The 20,878-nt window shown below is 40.4% G+C and overlaps 1 protein-coding gene across 6 annotated transcripts in view; it reads right to left on the bottom strand.

Annotated features, from left to right (window-relative positions):
- Positions 1-4,693: 4,693 nt before the first annotated feature.
- The window catches only part of TTLL5 (tubulin tyrosine ligase like 5), a 133,822-nt gene continuing 117,637 nt past the window's right edge, over positions 4,694-20,878 (bottom strand). The window contains exons 33-35 of one of the 6 annotated variants that reach the window (XM_027880804.1): positions 14,940-15,025; positions 5,228-5,264; positions 4,694-5,145 (exon numbers count right to left, since the gene is read on the bottom strand). In XM_027880804.1, the coding sequence (XP_027736605.1) occupies positions 5,115-5,145; positions 5,228-5,264; positions 14,940-15,025 (154 nt within the window). In that variant the 3' untranslated portion in view covers positions 4,694-5,114. Of the gene's footprint in view, positions 5,265-5,491; positions 5,654-10,422; positions 10,443-14,939; positions 15,026-20,878 lie in introns of those variants that run through there. The other 5 variants (XM_027880806.1, XM_027880807.1, XM_027880809.1 and 2 more) reach the window with 5 other exon arrangements.

The raw sequence follows: 20,878 nt of genomic DNA, 5'->3' as shown, positions 1-20,878 counted from the left end.
AGTTTGCCCTCCTGCATTACAACTACACAGGGAGACTCAGAATCCAACAATTTTGAGATCAGTCTGTGTTTCCTAACTGCTTATCTCTAAATCATCAGGGATACTTCATTCTGTGGAAAAGACAGCATGTTCTAAAGTGGGAAGAAACCAGTTACCAGGTTGTGTGTTGTGGTTGTGCACATTCACCTTGAAGGTGGCTCTGCACTTGAGCTCTTCGGAAGGCAAAGATGGCAAGAAATGAAATGTAAATGAATAAGATAACTTAAGAGCTTCAGTTAGTGGAAAATATTTTCTTTTCATATTTATGTGATTAACCATTTGCAAACATCATATTATGGTTGACTTCCATATAGCAACCTAATTTCCACCAAAATCACAATTTGCCTACAGGTCGACCTTCTTGTCCTTTATGCCCTTTTAAAAGCTTCATCATTCTGACAGGCTCTGCAATACATAGTGCCCAACCAGGTGAAAGTGTAGACAAGCTGCATGTGACAACTTGGCAGATGCCAGCAATGGAGACTTTTCTTAGGGAACTCAACACCACAGAGTGAATTCTGGTGGAACATGCCACTGCCATGGAAGGTAGCTTTGTCTTGGCTGTTCTAGTAGTCTGTACTGCAACTGTCAAAATAAAGCATCCATACAAAGTCAGACTAAAGACCATCTAGCCCAGCTCTCAGCAGTGATCAACAGCCTATGCCTGATAGATAGGCTAAAAAATCAGAAAAGCTCATTGTGAGACTTCCCCAGAATAGTCACTTGAAATGTCTTAGAAACTTCCTGCTTGGTTTTTTTCAGTTTTAATATTTAGTATGCCCTAATAGAGTACTTTTTCATGGATTTGTCTACTTTTCAAACCACATACGCCTTTTTGTATTCACGTCTTGTAACAAGGAGTACCACAGGTCAAGTACATACTGTGAAAAAGAGTTGCCACTCTCCCCCACCTTTCTCTTTTTCTTTGAAGCTTATATCTATTAGTTTCATTTGATGCTCTTACTTCTAGTGGACATGATTGTAAGCAATTATTCCTTTTTCAGCTCCCTTACATTCCTCCTTGCCCATCTCTTTTCCAATGAACCACTTTCTGCATGAAGAGAACTATGAATGTAAAGGTCTTGGTATAAGCAACCTCAGTTCTCTAAAGCTATAAAAGGGCCTCCCAATGTTTGGTGCAAACAAGGATGTCTTGGCTCTAGAAACATAAGGTTCTAGAAAGAAGAAAAGAAATTCAAGTCCCATATTTAAGTAAAGCCTCAGAACCTTCTTTTGGAAGAATCTTACGACAGATCCACAGGAATAAATGCATTCAGAAAGGAAAGAGTATAAAGAGGATTAATCAGCCATTCACTGCAACCAAAAATCCAACTATTTAAACACCAGCAAATAACCTATCCAGATTTAAACAGTGAGCCCAGGATTATTATGAGCAGCAAATGTAGGACTGACTGAGGAAAAAAGTCCTTGGCAGTTTTATCAAGTAAACCTTTACAAAAATAAGTCAGGAGCCAGACTACTTTTGTTTCCAGCAAATAATTCAAAATTACTGGAACTGTTGTATTAGTACAAGGTATGGGCCTGAAAGAATGAGGGCTGAGAATCCAAGTATGTTCTGTTAAGTCATCTGTAAGTCAATGATCTCCTTCACAGACAAAGAATGGTCTATCACTGCCAGCCATTCAACTCCATGCATATTGAGACTCCGTATTTTGGTATGAAGAAGAGACACAGCACTGAAATTCCTACTAGTAAACAAAGGTCTTGGTACCAAAACCTCCTTTCACAGTGTGGAGCCAGTATTGGAGATATGTATATCAAACTTTCAAGCATCACAATGAGGAGTATTTCCAACAAACCATGATTGTCCAAAAACATTCTATTCTCAAGACTAGATAATTTTAGTATGTCTTATTGGCATGCCAGACTAAGTGGTCTATCTAATGTCACGTGTTCTCCCACTGGTGGCATTCACATGACTCGTGAGCCTGTTTTAAAGGCCAAGATAAAACATGTAAAAGGGAACTTAATACTTCATGTATTGAGTACAAGTCAGCTCTTCTGGAGAGGAGAATCTAATACCCCTCCCTTAATTTTTATGCTGTAGTATGCTCATCAGCTAAACACAGCACAAGATGCTGCATGAACTCTGCATTGCCTCAGCCTCCAGGACTCTGATGTACACATTACTCCTTTCAAGACTGATTCTCTGCCATTAGAACATTAGAAGTGATGCAAACATCGCAGAAGAGGAGAATCCCTCAATTATATTATTCAGTGTCACCACTGAACCAGATTGTGAATGACTGTTGGGGCATTTTACTGGTAATTTCCTTTTCTCACAGTAAAAAAAGGCACTTTTGATGAAACTCATTGATGAATACAGGCAAGTAAGTATCAAAAAAAGAAGATAAAAAATAATCTGCACTTGAGGAACACATATATAATTCTACTCCCCTGTGCAACTATTATAAATCTAAAATGCTTTGCTATTCTACTTTCCACCCTTGCACTAGAAAACACTTCCTGTAAAATGCCTCCTCTCCCAAGTTGTGTGGGAAACAGTTCTATGCCTTCCCACTGAATCTCTTAACTGAAGCACGCTCTGAGAGGTTTTTGAAAAGGGGCAGACATGGAGGTAGCAGAGTTGTGAAGAGACAAAATCATATGTTATCTTTCAGTAACTGCACCCACCATGCACAAAGACATATAGGGACTCCAGGCTGAGGAATATGGGGAGATGGAAAAAATAAGAGATTGGAATCACAAGATTTGTTCCTGATTCTCTATTGCACATGGTCTCAATGTAACAGCGTTTGTGCTCAGAGCTGGGATCGGCAGATGCCCAAAGCAAAGGAATACTGTTATGTCCTTTGATGCTGTGGCTGCCCTAACATCCTGAGAATGAACAGCAGTTTAAAGTCTAGGTGTTTGGCTTCAGGTAAACGACCAGTCTTGATACCCCTGGGGTTTTTTTTTTGTATTTGTTGGAAAAAGAAGAAAAATTTTCCAGGGGCAAAGGATGCAAGGCTTCACTCTCCTGATGCTGACAAAATTTGTCCCTTCAAAATGATGGTCTTAGACTGCACTGTGCATTTTTCTGAATATTTAAAAAATCTTAGAGACAGGATGTTTGATATACTGCTACTAAGTCATCACAGTTACAGGTGTGGGGTGGGCCACACCTAACATGCAATGCAAAGAAGTTCAAAGAACATGACTATAACCAAGTACAAATCATTATTTCAAAATGAGTGGGCGGGAGATTGGCAAAGCTGCAAAACAATTAACCTGTGTTCATAATAAGTCAGGATTAATTGGTAATTTTCTTGACAAAGATGTAACAATGCTGCTTCTGCCAATAATTCTCATAAGACAATCACCTTTCCTGGGCTAACTGCATTTAAATCTCTATCCTTCAAACATCTCTATAGTTTTCAGTGGTGACTGTGATAACCTAAAAAAACAAACTAGAGAACAAAAATAGACATGAGAGTTCCACAAGGATGTATATTTCACTAATCATGAGCCAACAATTTGATGCACCAGTAGAAGCATCTATCTTTGAGATCCATGGGTGGAATTCAATGATTACAGACAGAAGGGACATGATCTGAAAGTAACTTCACAAGATTTTACAAATCTCTTGGTCACTGATGATATGTGATGGCAGCACAGGCGGCAGAAAAGTGCTGTAGAGATTCATGAAGAATTCAGCTGAAAAAAATGCAAAGAAAGTGAACGGGATCGTGACTGTCTAATGGAAATAAAAGATAAGCCAGTGAAGGGAGCAGCTATATCAGAGAGCTGTATTTTGGACAAGTGAAGTATTCAATGTGTTTCATATGTGTGAGTGGAACAGAAATAGAAAAATGCACATTCTGTCCTATGAATTCATGCCTGAAGCAAGTGATGGTGAAAGTAGTGGGGTATGAACATAATTATTTAATCTTCTCTCTATCTATCTGGTCTTCAGTGACAGAAAATATGCAGAATTCAAGAGTGGACATGAATACAATCATTTCAAGAGAAAACACTTTCCCCTTCTGACATGGTTTCTTCTGTCAGCCCTTTGAGCTGATCATTATCTACCTGCCAACACATTAGAATGATCTCTTAACACTGACTATACAGGCTATAAATGACAGGGCAGCTGTGGAATAAGAAAGGAGATCAAACAGGATGTTGAATCCAATCTCAGAGGACTCTGATACAAGCAAAGGGAGATTCTGTACCCTTTGAGAATTGAAATTATACTCCTTGGTGTTGGACAAGGCAGAAGTTGCAAAATACTGAGTTTTCCTTTATCTGGGCACTAACAAAGAGCCAGAGCTGAAGTTGCTTCCTGTTCATTTTAAGGATCTTCTCTCCAATATGTTTTCCAGCTGCTGATGTTGTTTTCTAACACAAGCAAACTAATTTTCATAACATTAGGCAAATTCTAACTGGAGTGCTTCACCAAGCCACTACTGTAACTGATAAGAGCCACCTGGCCTTAGGGTTCAAGCTTGGGTCTGAAAATATCAGCCAATTAAAAAAGTTTATAAAGCCTAAACAAACAGAAATCAAACCACAAAAATAAGCCACATAGAACAGAAGCATCCAACAGTGAAATGTAAAGACAGACTTAAAATCCTGTCCAGTATAATGACAACAAATATTTTCGGGGTGTGAATTAGTAACTGAAATTACAACCAAAACAAACAAATGAAATTACTTTATTCAAACCGATCATTTCTATGGTTCTGTGCCAAAATTCAAGATAGCAACAAACACAGATGTCTCCAGTCATATGTTCTAATATTTTTCTCTGCTGATGGTTGCCATGTGATGAAAGCACAGAATCTTGGCTGTTACCAGACTAGGACAGACTGAAATGGCTGAGCAAATGAGATTTTATGTTCAAACCTGGACCTTAGGAAGAACAGCTGGAGGAGAGATCTCTTGTCTTACAGGAAGATCTCACAGTTAGTGATCACAAAGAGGTGGATGGAAGGGACCCAAAGACTCAGCAGCAGAAGCTCTCAGAGGCAATCATTCACCTCAGTGTGCAGGTGTATCACCATAATCTGCTTCCAGAGATGTTCAGGTAATCTCTTCAGTGGGTTTTCCTCTCACCAAGGCCTCCTTTTCTCTCTTTTCTGGCTGTTAGGGGAGTATGGCGGTATGAAGTCAGTGCTGCTTTTTCCTTTGCTCCATACTTGAAGCAACACTCTGGAGTCCTCACCTGGTGTTGTGTGATAATCCTTCTCTGCGAGCAGAGGCTGGAAAAAAACAAAGTTTTTTTACTCAAAGATTTTAAGTAATCATGGAGGACTGACACGTGTGGAAAAACTGCTGTACTGCTCTGCACATCTCAGCCATGACCAGAAATCTGGGTCTCCCTATCACACAACCCCTCTCTGTCCTAATAGATGAGATCACAAATCAGTATAACAAAACTTAACTTCATAAGCTACTGTGTGAAAAAGTACTCTTGAGCACCAGAATACCTTCTTCACTCTTTGCTTCTGACTCACATGACTCATCTATTCCCACGCGTCCTCCTCTAAATCCTTCTCCCACATCAGTATGCTTTGTCTTTTTTCTTTGGGTCTTTTACTCATTTCCTTGTATGGGAGTCTACTTCCCAACTCCAGCACACGCTGAGGACCTTGGTGCAGGAGAGATGGGGGTATGAGAAGGCTGATCTTTAAAAGAAACCAAATGAGGATAAGAAAAAAAAAACTTTCTTCCTGTTATTATAAAGATATATTTTTGACTTCTACATACTGTAACATTCTCCTATTTAGGCATGTTATGGGGAAAAGTCAATATCATCTTCACTTCTTTTACTTAAACATCCTTAGGCAGTCCTTTAAAAAGAAAAATCCAAAACACTTAGAAACATACAAAGTTTATTTTGGACAGTTTGCATTTTGCAGCTAATCTAGTAGGTAAAGCTTGTCCTGTGTATTGGCACATTGGCTTGCTCCTAAACATGAGTGACATTTGTTGAGAGCTGTTTATTAAAAATATTGCTGTATTTTAAAAAATACACTCTCCTTGAGAGTCCAGCACAGAGCCAAACATCACAGAGCACAGAGGACCTGGAAAGATGTTTAGAAAGCAGGATTGCCAGCTATGTCATTGCACAGGAAGATTGGAAACTGAATTAGAAATCAAACTGTCAACCATGTGTATTAAGATAGGATACCAGTCCAGAAACTTATCCCTTGGCAATATGCTGAAATAAAGGAAACAAAGGCACATGAGAGGCAGCCAACTTCAACCTCATTTCCCTCTTTTGAAGAGACTTTTGAGCTTTCCTATTCCTACAGAAATGCACAGTACAGTTTGTCTTTTCTCACAAACTGAATTAAAATCACTTTGCTCGAGCTTTTGTATGGCTACCCTTGAGGACTGAGCACAGAGAGGAGCATTCCTAGGTCTATAAGCAAATATACAGGTTCCTAACATGAGTGCAGCTCACAGCTGATACAATAATTTCATAAATATTAATGTATATAATTCTATGAAGTTTTATAATTTCAAAGCTACTGGTGAGTATTTCACCTCCTCTTCTTGTTGAGTAAGTGGAACGGAAAGAAAGCTCATTCCTGACAGAAGCCAGCATTAAGGGTTGATTCTCTCCAGTGATAAGCGTCATTGCAGTGAATCACCACATACAACAGAATGAATTTCCTTTGTTCTCTGCCTGCCAGGAGGTGTTAAAGTATCTGCCCATATGTCTGTCCACGTGTTTACACACCATTATGTCATACATGACTGCACCTCAAAAACTCAGTCACACAGTGGGAAGAAAAGGATTACCTCAATTTTATGGATATGATTCTGAGTTACAAGGAAGTTGTGTAAAGTCACTTAAGAGATAACTGCACACTAAAATTCAGTGCCATATAGACTTCCCCAGCACAGATGTACACAGCCTTGGTCACACACCAGCATCTAATCTACTGTGCTTCCGAGCTGCAGGAATGAGACAGAGCAGAGCACTAGGCGAGATGACAGTATTGGGTCAGGGACCCATGCTAATATTTTTTATAACTAGTTTGGGCTGTTTCATCATATCCAGAAAGTTAGCAGAAGAACTGAGAAGCGTGTTGAAGTCTCATTAATCCAATGTTAAAAGCAGGAACTTTCTTTCTCCCTGAAAAGCTAGGATTATCTTAGAAGTTCAGATTTTTTTTTTATCCCAGAGCAGAGGGGATTTCTAATCCAAGTGATGCTCAGCATTCTCTTGATAATATACAGTGCAACTAAGAAAGGCAATAAATAAATGGGGTTTATTTATATCCATGACTGACTGACACTAGCAAGCCAGGACAGCTGACAACAGAAAGCCAGCCCTCCCTCCCCCATATTTTGGGCACAATTTCAACCTGCCTTGCTGGACCAGGCAGGCCAGAGAAAGCAGCAGGTCCGAGTCATGAAAATTTTCTTGGGGGCGTGGGAGGCGGGGAGGGGGGAGGTGTGGGTGTGCATAGGGGGAGCGTGATATATGTGTGTGACACAGACAGTACATGCAACTGTCACAAACAGTATAAACAACTGTATTCCAGGGAAATCTACCTGTACAAAAAGAGAAGTGAGCAGACTCATTGACAAGAGAGAAATAGCAGTGGAAGTCAGCATGAGCCTTCCCGCTTCCCATTTTAAAGAGACTGTGCCTTTAACACACACACACCCCCACACACCCCCTGACTGCTAATGCCCTTCTGTACTTGATGGCCTTCATTCTGGTATCTCTCATTCACCTTCTTACTCCCCAGATTGTGGTTCTTTCTTCTCTGGCTCTTCCCCACATTTTATTTCATAACTTCAGACACTCCTTTTACCCTATTCACACACATTTCAGCTTCTATTTTTAGTTCTCAATAAAATAATGCCAGATTAAAACAAAATCCAATTTGGATGGGCAAAATCATCCTCTCTATAGGTAGCTTAATGCCAAAGGGCCAGATGTGAGACAGAAGTAGCCAAGATATTATATAACCTCTCCCCAGTCTTTGCACACCTGGTCTTGAATGACATTTCCAACACAGTAAGAAAATACAGGCAGTTCGTCACCACCTCGCTACTGAGAACAAGCAATGATCAGCCACCAGTCAGGCAAAAATGCCAACTGCCTGAAGTCATTACTTATCCTGCTTCAGAGTTTTCTTTGAGTCTTTCAGAAGTGAAGGATCCTAAAATTCAAGCTAGGTTCTAGTTCTTAAACAAGGAAGCCAATTTCCAGAGACTGTTCTTTCCTTCTTCCCCTGCTTTCGCGGAAGTCCTGACACTTAGAAAGTCCTTTCAGTGGCATGAGATCAGTAGCAACAGGAAAAAGCTCTTTCCTCTCATAAAAGAAAGGCGAAAGGGTGAGTAAAGGTATGAGAGGCAGGCTGCTCTCACAGGTTAAGGAATAAATGTAATTTCTGATCCTTAGAAGAGAACATCAACCCTCAGATCTACCTGAGAGGCCGTGGCTGAGCTGGACATTATCTTCTTAACATCATCTGAGAAGGGCCTGAAATGCTGCTTCTGGCAGCACTTTACACTCTGCTGAGATCTAATGAGACATATACAGTTTTTCATAACCAGATAAACACAAACATAGTCATGTCCTGTTGATGACTTGTATCTATTTTAAAGGTACTGATTAGAAACATCAATATTTGCTCACTGCTAGTCATAAGGTAATGTTCCCTGCCCCTTCAAAGAATATTATGAAATGGGGTTAGGAGAAGGTCTTTCTTAACCCTCATCCTTTCCCTTCTGGTCCATCTGGTACTACAGGCTTGTGTGTCATTATCTGACCTGGGACTGATGCAACAACTAAAGCAGAGAGAGGAACTATTTTTTCCCCTTCCTCTTTGCCCCCTTTATAAAACTGAGGAAGTCAGTATGGGTAAGAGAGAGACGATCCAGGGTGTTTTGGAGATGCATGAAAGAACAATGGATTTAGGAAGATAATTATAAGAACAAATGTGAAACTAAATATCCTTTCACTGTGACTGATTCTTTGCCCTCCCAAAAAGGGAGGCACAACAGTAGGATTCAACTCAAGCTCTACTGCTTTCCAAAATATGATAGAATGGACCAATTCTGTTTCTCAGTAATCCTTTCTCTGCATGGAGACAGCTCTACAGAGAGATGCTGACAGAATGTTAACTGTTAACAAAAGGCTGCAGGGTGAGAGGCTGCACCGGAAAAATATGATGCAAAGTGCTGGATATGACACCAGAGTTCCCTCTTCAGTGACCCACCCAGAGTTTCTCAGCCAGACAGGTGCGTCTGGAAGGATTTATGTGAAAGAGCTCATCATTACTCCATTCCTGGACTAGGGAAAGTAATGAAGTGATATCAAAAGTTGCTCTCCTGTGTCATAAGATATCTTGTGCCGGAGATGCCCAAGTAGTCTGAGGTAGAGGCTACTTGAGGTGCCCATTTGAAGGTTACCTTTTAACGCGAAGACCACTTGTGCAGTCAGTCACAGCAACAACAGAGAGAACCAGGAAGGTGGCAAATGAAGACTGGAATTAACAGGATTAGTGAGAGGGAGGAGGCGTACCAGCAATGTGCTGTGCAGAAACCTGAGTGATTTCTTTTCCCAGCTGCTCCAGCTGAAATCATAGCCAAAGTTCTTCTTGGGAATGTGGTAACAATGTAAAAATAAATACATTGGTGTTCAACAATCTACTGCCTTCTGAGGCTGCAGGAAACCTGGCATAAGCTGAGGAGGCCTGGACAAGGCCGGGCAGCTGAGAATTCCACCCTAGTGCAACAAATGGCTGGGAGTCTGAAACAGGCCATGCACAGTGGTAACAGCATATATTCCATCCCATTCCTACCCTTTGTCATTCAAGATAGTTGAGAGATATGGGGTGATAAAAGAATCTCCAAATTCCAGGCATTTTTTTTTTCTGTTTAGATCTGACAAACAAGATGAAGCGATTGTATGTGTCTTGTTCAAATGCCCGCTGTATTTACTTGCCTTTTTATTTTTTTTGGTGCAGAACAATTTTAAAGCTTGTACTTTTGCATACCTGCTAAACTAATCTCTTTTTTTCCTTAGGCTCACATAAAAGAGGCTGCATTTAAGGCATAATATTAATTCAAGCAGTGGGTAGACAACAGCCAGTCAAGGCTTAGCACAACCAATGTTAACTCCAATTTCAGATCTCCAACAACTAGACATATAGTAACATGACCTTCTTTTGAAGGACCACACAGTAATCTTGGATATAAAAACTTTCAGAAATACACAGTCTACCTGTAGATTTTCTGTAAAATGAAAAAAATCTGGAGCATGCTAAATGGTGAGAAGAGGAAGTACAAAAGTTCTCCTTACTGTCACTAGTTTGCAAGCAGGCTCCATTCATTGCTCTGTACTGGACAACACTGCTTGTACATTCATCATATTTGGATGGCATTCAGACACTGCTCTCCACCTTAGCCTAAAGAAGAAAATCACTAGAGAAAACAAAGAACAGCAACCTGCTTTCTGCATGGAGCAGATCCAAACCAGCTTATTAATCCCCATATTCTTCAACTAGTCTCTTGGCAGTTCAGGATCCAGTTTTAAGCCCTTATGGATTTACACTTTATTTCAAAGAGTTGCATACTTTCAGGACTCGGCATTCATGCAGATTTGGAGGCCAGGTGAATGTCCAAAATAAACAGACAACTGTGCATCACCCTGCAACTAAGCTGAGACACAGACCTAGGAATCACAGGGAATAAAATCAAGTCTATACCAATTAGCTCAAGAAGTTTTCTCCTAGTTTCAGACTGAGTTTTGACATTCACTTGTATGATGTATTCTCAAGGGAACTAAAACACAAATAAATTAGTTTTGGACTCATGTTTTAAAACAGACTAGGTAGAGATCCAAGACTTTGCATAAATTAAGGGTCTTCACTGCTGTCAAACTCAAAATGCATATTACCGATTTTTACCTCCCCTAATCGGTAATTCTAATGTTTTTTCTCTCCTCCCAGCACACACAGTGGAAAAGTTATATGGTCACTAGTAATGTAAGCATTAGCGCAATAAAACTGCATCACTGTTAATCAGTCTGAGTATGAAAAGGTGAAAGTCCTATCAAGTTTGGAGCCAGGCATCAGTCTTGCCTAGTTTTAATCATGACTCATATTTGTTTGCTATTATATAGGCTATTAGTACATTATGGTTTTACCATATCAAAACAGAACCCTAGAAGCATTCTGTGTTCTGAAGTTTGAAAAAAAATTCACAGACTCTCAAGAAGCTGTCAGGAAATGAAGGGGAAAAGCCTAAAGACAGAACCTAGATATGAGAACACTCATACAGCAACTCAACATTTGCTGTTAACTTTGCAAATGAGAATGAGAATCGCATTCTGGGTTGGAAGGGACCCACAGGGATCATCAAGTGAATGGCCCATACAGGGATCAAACCCTCAAAACAGATAAAATCAACTTGTGCATCTACTCCACAACTACACTGAAGGGTTATCCATACTTTCAGATTGTTCTTGTCTCCAGGCTCTTGCAGACAAGAGTACAGCTCAGGAACAGAGAAGCTGCTGTTATGTTCTCATAAAGTGCTCTTCACGCTCTATGGTCCCTAAAACCTGCTTTGTGTTAGCACTTTCAAAAAGGAAAAATAATAAATATAATTAATTTCTAACTATGAGGTCCTACATATAGCCACAGAACTTCCTTGATGTTACTTTCCAGTTGTTCAAAAGCTCAGTTCTTGTGGAAAAATTATCTGTTTCACCTAGACCTTCACTTTCTTGAGAAAATGAATTCACACACTAATCATCTAATGGCACTAGAGAGAAACAGAAAATAAAGCAGCAAAACACACAAAAAAAGACTCCTTACATTTTTAATATATAAACAAAAAAATGACAAGTCTGACCATCATCTGAACTCACCATATCAAACACAGTCTCCTAAAGGCAACCTGGAACTGAACAACCCACCACAGTACTTAGCTGTTACTCAGCAAGCTATATTCTGAAGAAGACTTGAAGAAGAGAACTGATTTCTTAGTTCACAATCACCCTACTTCAATAATACTAACTGAACTGCTAAATTTTATGAAGCAGGAAACATTCAGTGTAACCTTGAGGGACCCTCAGATTAATACAGAATAAAAAAAGCAATGCGATTATGGCTGTATTTTCAGAAAGACTGACAATCCACCAGCAGCTGGATGTCCAACTGTTGAACTTTCAGGAATTTTGATAAGAAATATATAGTGTCTGTTCAGACACTATAATTAACACCCAAATGATATCTTGCAGATTTAGCTTCCTGTCTGTAGACAGTCATGAGGATCTCTGCCTTCTCTGTCATTACACCAGTGGCACATAGCTCACACAACTTCTACCTGCCCCTGAAATGTAGATGAGGCCCGAGGGATCAGAGGCTGCCACGCTATCTTCTAGTGGTGGCTTGTTTCAGAATCCTGAGCTGCTTTGCAGAAACGCTGACTTTTACTCTCCCTTTATGTCAAAGGATCTGTCCTCAAGAGCTTGAGTCCACTGCACAAGTGTCTACAACTGCTGTTCTACAGTTGCAGCGCTAACCACCAATGAACTGTTTTTTGGATAATCTGGTTAAAAGTTTCCATACTGCCTGACTCTCTTCCGTTGAGCATCATCCTGACTTTTGGTTAGATGACTTGTGACACCTTTATGCTGTTTCTCGACAGAGGCCCATAACTATTCTCAGATAGGCTGTTAGAGAAGAAGGCCTATTCAAGCTTCTCAGACATTTTTGAGTATTTGTGTGTGAGTTTAGACAGAGGTTCTGCCCGGTTCCTCTTTTATCTCTGCAACTTTTCAGAGCCTTCTATCTTTAAATGCTTGCAGTTAATTCTTTATGATTTGTATGTCCAACCTCTCTAGTTGGTATCTAGGATACTAAATACATGTGAAACAGTAACCCCAAATAAGCTGCTGCTGAGGGGAAATTGGGGCCCTAGAGTAAGCAATCAATGGAGAGAGTGAAGAAGAAAAACAGCTGTTCCTGCAGCAAGGACCAGAGTAGTTTCTGAGACACACAAACTGGGCACAGAAGCCTCTGACGCATACCAGTGGCATGGTGCAAAGCTGAAGAAAATATCATTCCCCAGTTTCCAAGAACAAACATTCTGCTCTAGTTAGTTTAACATCGAAATACTTAGCACTGTTTGTGGAGCTATATACCTCTTCTAGCAAGACAGAAGCTTTGAGTGACCTACTCATCACGGTTCTGCTAGCCTACCCTTAGCCAAACTAGGGCTTCATATAAGCCCTGACACTCTTAGCTACGTGGCAGGCTAAACCCTTTGTTTGAGCTTCAGAGAAGATAAGCTTAGTACAGTGCAGCAAGTCTAGTCCTACAGGAGGAAACATGAACTGAAGTTCTCAGTTCTCACTGGATTACAAGTATTCACAGAGAAGGTGACTACCCTGAACTTTGTAGCTGTTATCTAGACTATATTGTTTCTCCAGCTCTGGCTGTTGTCTTGTGCATTAATACAATCAACAATCCTCATGCATGCACTGAATAAATATTCACAGAAATGGAGAAGGACATCAAAATGCTACTTACAGTTATCATAGACACACATAACAACAACAGTACCCAGAGGAGATGTAAAGATTCTCCTGCAAAAGTTAAAACTACAGGGGGACAACTGTGACAGTGCCCTTCAAAGTGTGAAAAAGAAGGCAGAATTCAGCACACAAACACCTTCCTGTAAGTCAACTAAACAAACAAGTTTCTTCGATATATTGAGAACTCCATTTTTACATTTACTTGCAAATTTGTCTGTAACCTTACTTAATATACTGAACTAAAAACTTGAGCTATATAGTAGACCAGAACTACAGCTTCAGCTATACATATACTGAAGGGTTGACATAATTTCATTTCTTTTGATAATCCCATCATACGCCAGAATACATGTTCCAGTGTGCCATTGGGTCTTTTTTATTGACTATGACTGTTCACCCTATAAAATTTCTGGTAGGACTTTTTGGCAGGTGGTAAAGTGTGGGAGGCAGTTTGGAACTGTACATTAAGTGCATTAGATAAAGGATCAGCAATAAAATCACCAACATTATTAATGAAAATGTAATCTTTAAATTTCAGAGATAAATATCCAAGAGATGAACTGGATAGTTCACCCCTACAAAAACTTTTCTTTCAGCCTATGAAAATACACAGATCACTGCATTAGTGATACTCAAGTCATGTTTTCAGGGTTTCACAGCAAAACAAAAGGTCAGAAATACAATTTTTAAAGCATTCTAGAACATCACGTGTCCATATATTCCATTATAGCACTATCACAAATTACCAACAGGTCTACATCAATGAAAAATGGATTAGGTCCTCATTTGCTGAGAACTTAACAGCATATAAACCTGTTTGAACTAATGAGCCACTAGGGAACAAAGAAGATTTGATTCTGTAAGTCTCTGATTTTCCTTTGGGAACTTTCACCTCTACTGATTGACTTCACTATGCAGCTGACTCACAAGTCTCAGCTATGTCTTTCTGAACTCAGGGGCTTTTCTGCAAGACTGAAGAAAAATGTAAAGAATGTTCCAACCCTGTATTACAGGCCAAGCTTAAACAACAGAGCAGCTTGAGCCAAAGCCTAGAGCAAAGAGGAGCCATTTTAGCCAAGGTGCTTTTTTTTCCCCCAGCCACATTTTAAGGATTCTTCCTCTTCCAACTCTATGAAACTCAGCCTTTGCTCCCTTCTGTTTAGCCTTTTTTAGACCCAGGAAGAATAAATTCCCTGCACAGCTGAACCCAGACTGTTACCTAGGAACCATTACATGCAGAGGAGGCAGCTGTGTTTCTTCTTGCTGAGGAGGTCTTTTTTTCCCTGCCAGTTCTTGAAAAAGATTAAAGCATCCCAGCATGCCCACCCCCACTTGCATGGTCTTTGGCTCTGGCACTCACCTGTGGAATTTGTCCCTAGCTCACAGGATGCAGAACTGTGAAGGCTCTTCTGGAATCCGTTCAGTTTCTTTTCAGTGGAGGTCACCCTAAGAGGTAGAAGCATCAAATTAGACAGCGATAAGAAGTGATATACCAAGGAAGAATGAACCTCTCAAACAAAAAACTGAGAATTCTCCCCATTTACATAATCTCACTGGGATTGTAACTATGAAGCTGTGCCTGAACACAGTATGAAAAAGGCAGTGACAGCAACTGAATCAAAAAAGGATGAAAGACAGACGAAAACTCAAGACACCAGCAAGACTTCCATTTGATAAAAATACTTAATTGTTTCACGTGCCTTGGAAGCTGGTTCTGGAAAATAAAGAACATAGTAAAAGGTATTGCACCACCAAGGTACTACTTGTAATTACAACAAGTAATGCTGTTGTCATCTTATTCCAGTGATTTGAACTAAAGTGATTAAGCAACCTTTAAACAGAAATGCATATGCTGTCAAAAACATGCCAAATTCAAAGTTGAGTCTTTGCATCTTGCCTCAGCAGAGAGAACTCATCTGGGCAAAGTTTCTCACTTATCTTGGAAACTGGGACCCCTGGGATGCATACATTTTCCAGTAGTCCCATGCCATTCCTCAAGCATTCCTCAATGCAAATCCTGCATTGATCTCAGCATTTGACTTACAGCAAGAGTATATTTTGTGGACTACAACTGCACTTACTTTAACTTACAGATTCATTACCAAACTGAGACCATGTCTTCCTACATAAAAATTGGGTCTACTCAAAATGGAAGGGCAAGCTATACAGCTGCAAGGATCTATTCCGTTCTTATAATATATGCAATTATCCATCTATTCTTGGTTTGTCCTCTCCTCCTTTATTCCTCCTTGCCTTTCTTTCTTCCTGCCCAACTCAATTCTGATCACTGCAGACTTCTGCACATACACTCATCTCTACCAGTCCTTCACCTTCACTCCTTCAGCTCTGCAGTGTTACAGTTCCTATCAGCTCTTCCCCAAAAAAGCACTGTAATCTCCAATCCCCATGTGATCCCCTGACAACTAACAGACCCAGAAACACATGTGCAGTTTCTATAGTTTTATCTGAAACCTTTTGTTTTCAGATTTCAAGGTCAGCAAGTAATCCAGGTGTTCCTGACAGCTAAAAGGCCAGTGAGGGACTCCTGTAATTTATCTCAGCAGGATTTCAGTGAAATAAATTGGAGTCCACACAGGAAGGGGGAGGATGCAGATACACTTGTGTAACACAATCCCTTACTTCAGTCAGCCTTAATTGCAAATGCTATAGTCAAATGAAGGGCCTGTTTCTGTGTTTATTGTCTCTTGGAGAGAATTTTGGATCTGTATTTATGGTGTCTTTTGTGCTGATACTGCGTGGTCCTTCTGGAAGATAAGAATCCAGATGGATCTTTATTCTTCTTACATAGATATTCCCTGCTCATAATTAGCTACTCCACTTCATTAACACAGCACAACTGACAGTCAAATTCAGCTCACCCTTCTGTAGGTAGAATGCAAGACTAGTGGTTGAAAATGTCATCAAGAACGCCAGCAAGTATAACAACAACATAAAAGCAAAACAGAGAACAGTCACACTTCTACCTTAAAGCGTGACTTCTGTCCTCTCTACAGACTTACTCACCTTCTCTGCCTTCCCACAATGTACCTGGATTCTTACAGTTTCAACTGTCACCTCCTGACAGCTCACTCTCAGCATTGCTCCTGGGATCTCAACCCTCACATTCTCTGTTGTGTCCTGATGGAAGCTTCAGCGCCAGAACATATTCACTGCTTAAACTGACTTAATCCCTTTCCACTTTCTTCCTCCTTGGGTTGGCTGAAATCCAACTGCCTTTCTCAGTTTCCTGCTTGTCCATGTTGTTTTTGCTTCCAGTTCTCCAATTGCTATATTCTCCATTTCTCCTTCTTCAGTACTAACAAAAACACTGTCCCCACTGTCCTCTCCATTTAAGTATCTGTCACTGCCCTTTTCTGTCTCTTATACAGCTAACCCCTCCTTGATACTCAAAGTTCCTTCATTTAGGCACTAGACCAGCCCTAAGCTGCTCAGCCTTGGACTGCAAATTTGTTCCACAAGTGACAGAGAAATACTTTCTTGACTAAATTTTGAACACCTTTATTTTAACAACCTATTCCTGGGATGTTCCGAATGCATTTAAAGATCCAGTGGAACCAGACAGAATTGACACTAACATATTCATATCACAAAAAGCCCAGGTCTAACAAAAGGACAGCAACAGAATTACAGTTCCAGCGCCAGAGAGGCTTGTTCCTCTTTGTTGTTCTTGGACAGGGTGTCCCTCCATGTGTATCTGTGTGTATGATCTGAGGCTAGCCAAGGGCTATGAGCTACAGGTCTAGTAAGCCCAGCTGTGTCAGGGTGTTAAATCAAGGCAAGTCTCTCAGATGCACTGCTTTTGCTGCCAAAAATGTCTAAGGGTCAGGCAGCCTCATTAACCCAGCTACTCAGGAGCTGAAAAAACAAGCGTGGCACAGTACAGCAGTAGCAAAAGGTAAAAAGGTTCCAGTAACAGTTACACGCTTGTTCTCCTGCTGCCTGTCCTCTTTTGCGTGGGCCCTCAGTTCACATATGTGATGTACATGGCTCACTTAAGACACTTCATGCATACCTGTGAATGAGCACACGTGGACAAGACAGGATATAAACCAGAACCATAATGTTTTACAGGGCTTACTCTGTGACCATCATCTACTTTTGGCACATTTGCTAGGTTTGGCCACCCTGTCCTAGAAAAGCTGGCTACTGCTGTGTCCAACTGCAATCAGGACTCTTCCCTGCCCTGGGATGGATTTCCTGATCCCTGGAGAAATGCATCCGCTCTACCCTATTTCTGTAGTAGTTACAATAGAGAAGAACTTTGGCTCTTCTACTGCTGGCACCATACAAAACAATTACACAAGGGAGAACAAGGCAGAAAGATTTTTGTGCTGTGGTGTTGGGACTTGAAGGGAGTATTTGTTTCAAAAGGCTTCCTGAATAGAGTTATGAATGACATTTACAGCAATGTTCACTACAAGAAATTATGCTATGCTGACCAAATATCCCCAACAGTTCGTGATGTTTTAGCCAACTACTGATAAACTTGGTGACCTCTTTGGTCTCTCTTACCCTGATAACATCTTGAACTATATGCTCCTTTTCTCTACCTAACATTTCCTCTCGTTATATACAGTGGTCTAACATTGACAGATGAATTTTTATGAGATCTTGTCTTTGACTGATAGTTCTGTTCACAGGTTCTTCAAAGCCTCGCTCTACTTGATGCTGTCATAGTTAGAGAGCAGGTTTCTGAAAAGTTACTAGTGCAGAAATTTGTATTTACTATGACTTAGTCAATCCTAAAAGCAGAGAGATTTTTCTTCTACCATCTGTACCAGTTCACTCCACATTCTGACAGCTGAGCTAATATATTTTTTCTATTTTGCATGCTGTCATTAGTAATGTGAAGATTCCATACATCAAATGCTGCTCCCAGGGACATCTGCTTCATTCCATGGCTTATGAATACTGTATCTGTGATCTGTCACAAAATGTTGCTCTCAGCTATCAGCAGTCTTTTCATGATTCACAGACCTGCCAATAGTAGTGGCAACTAGAGCACTGGGGAAAGGTCACAGTCTAACTCTTGGAAAGAAAGAAGAGCTTGTTGTGCTAGCTGTCCAAAAACTGTCTTTCTACTTGTGATATGAGGACATTTAATCAAAACTATGGAGCCCTGTGAGACCATTTTATGGGACTGCATTTCAGCATAGAGCTGCATATTAAACCATTTCTCCCAATTAGTTCTTTTTCTGCACCTTAATATGGGCCCCAGTTTTCCACTCTGTTAGTGTAAGCAAGGAGTCTGCTTTGGACACAATCCATTATAAAGTCAACCTACCACCATTTACAAGTTGAGAAACTAAGAAAACAAGAGAGGCCAGGAACTGAAAAGACAAGACCGAATTGTCTGGCTGTTCCATTACTTTTTTCCTTTAGGTTTCAATCAGGGAAGTGTCCAAGTTACTAGATAGTTTATTTAATTAGTCAGTAATGTTCATCTTTAGCATCTCATTCTGTTTGTAGTTGAGTTTTCTACTTCTTATTTCTTCCTCTTCTGGAAGCCATGTGTGCTGGCTGGGAGAGAACTGATAACACATGCAAGGAGGAGATAGGTCAAAGAGACAAAGTTGATTTTAGTTTTTCTTCACAGTCCAGACTCTGGAGAAATTCTACAAACAACTTTAAAAAGATGATCCTTATTAAGATGTTAAACAAAAGCCAGGCAGTGTGAGAGCAGACACAAATAAGGTCTAACTTACTGAAATGTATGGGGGGAAAAGAAGAGAAGAAAGAGCTTTAACAACAGAATAGGATTAGTTTCAGTGAGTCTTGTGGAAATAATACATAGCACTCAGATCCTATTTCAGGAAAGAGATCAAGAAAACAGCCAAGAAGTATCAGGGGGTGAGAGAGGGCAGCAAATCAAAAGTGACCAAAGAGACAAATGAAAAAGTCAAAAAGATGTTACGGAGAGGGATATTTACCATGTCATAACCTAAGGATATGGTAGTCTCACACTGGAAAAGTACAATTCTGAGCACCACAATGCAAGCACTCTGATAAACTGAAGAAAATACAGTCAATTCAAGACAACTAAGGACTTGACAGGTGGAACTACTATCTGAGGTGAATAAAACCTCAGCAAGTCTAAGCAACATTAGGTGACTCCAGGAAGCAGAAGGATATTCAAAAGATGGAAAGTATTCATAAGAGAAAGTGTTCAGGGTGGTTCAGGAAGGAGGAACATGGTACAAAAGCATGAAACAAAGGAAAAATTCAGATAGCACATCAGGAGAAACTAGCTGATAAGCTTGTCTAGATTCTTAAATAGACTGTTATAGCACACAGTGGAGTTTCTACCACTGGACTTTTTTTGAAGACAGACTACACATGGTGTCTGACAATACTTCGTACAAAATAATCAGGGACTGTAGAAAACAGGCTGGAGCGTGCAAGACATCTTTTTCTTCTCTAATCTATATTCCTTTGAAACAGAGGCTTCTCTCCATTCACCTCCCCTGCCGATGCATATCGGGTCTTTTCCTGACAACAATGAATGGATTAAATTAGATTGAGACATAGCAGCTTTTAAACGATCAGCTGGAAATATATGCTGGAAATACAGCCGGGCACTGCTGTTTTCCATGTAAGTGAAAAAATGTTACTGCAAGATCCCATGAATGGCAAGAATGGGTTTGGAGCCTTATGTTGGAGACTGAAAGGCAACTTGGAAAGTATTTCCGGAGTGGCTCCTTGCAGCCTTCGGTACTTGGATTAGTTTTCTGAAATTCTGAAGGAATCTTTTGCTTTTTTTCTCCCTTCTGTGCATTTTTGGTGCTGAACTTTTTCCGGTTTTCCCACACTCCTGCCTGTCACAGAGCAGAAACCACAAAAATGCAGCAAAGTAAAGTCTGTCCAAGGAGCTGCAATTCCATCTCACAAGGATAAACATTTCCTCTGCCAAGAAGTGAGCACAGCACACCGGCATCTTCAAATACACATCCCTGCTGCCCAGCAGAGAAACCCACTGGCACAGCCTGTCACCTGTACTAACATGAGCTACCCAACATAAAAGAAACCAGATAGCAAACCTACTGGCATATACCTGCCAGACCTGATGATCACATAATTTGCTGAGCTGACAAAGTCCACTAACACTTTGTTTTCTTCTCAAATAGATTTTGGGGATTAATTCAGTGTGCTATCTCTTAAGATGGCAAGAGTACAGGCAGGAAATACATGAACTTCCCCAAAGCAGTTCTGTTCAAGTTCCTTAAATATGCCTTGCTGTTCCAAATTGGATTCACACACACTGACTGTGCCCTAGCATCT

Source organism: Empidonax traillii, unplaced genomic scaffold (genome assembly GCF_003031625.1).
Source record: "Empidonax traillii isolate 1590-97213 ecotype Southwest subspecies unplaced genomic scaffold, ASM303162v1 scaffold74:size2480735, whole genome shotgun sequence".
Classification (NCBI taxonomy): domain Eukaryota; kingdom Metazoa; phylum Chordata; class Aves; order Passeriformes; family Tyrannidae; genus Empidonax; species Empidonax traillii.
Note: the sequence above shows the minus strand (reverse complement) of the source record. Positions and strands in the feature narration are given on the sequence as shown.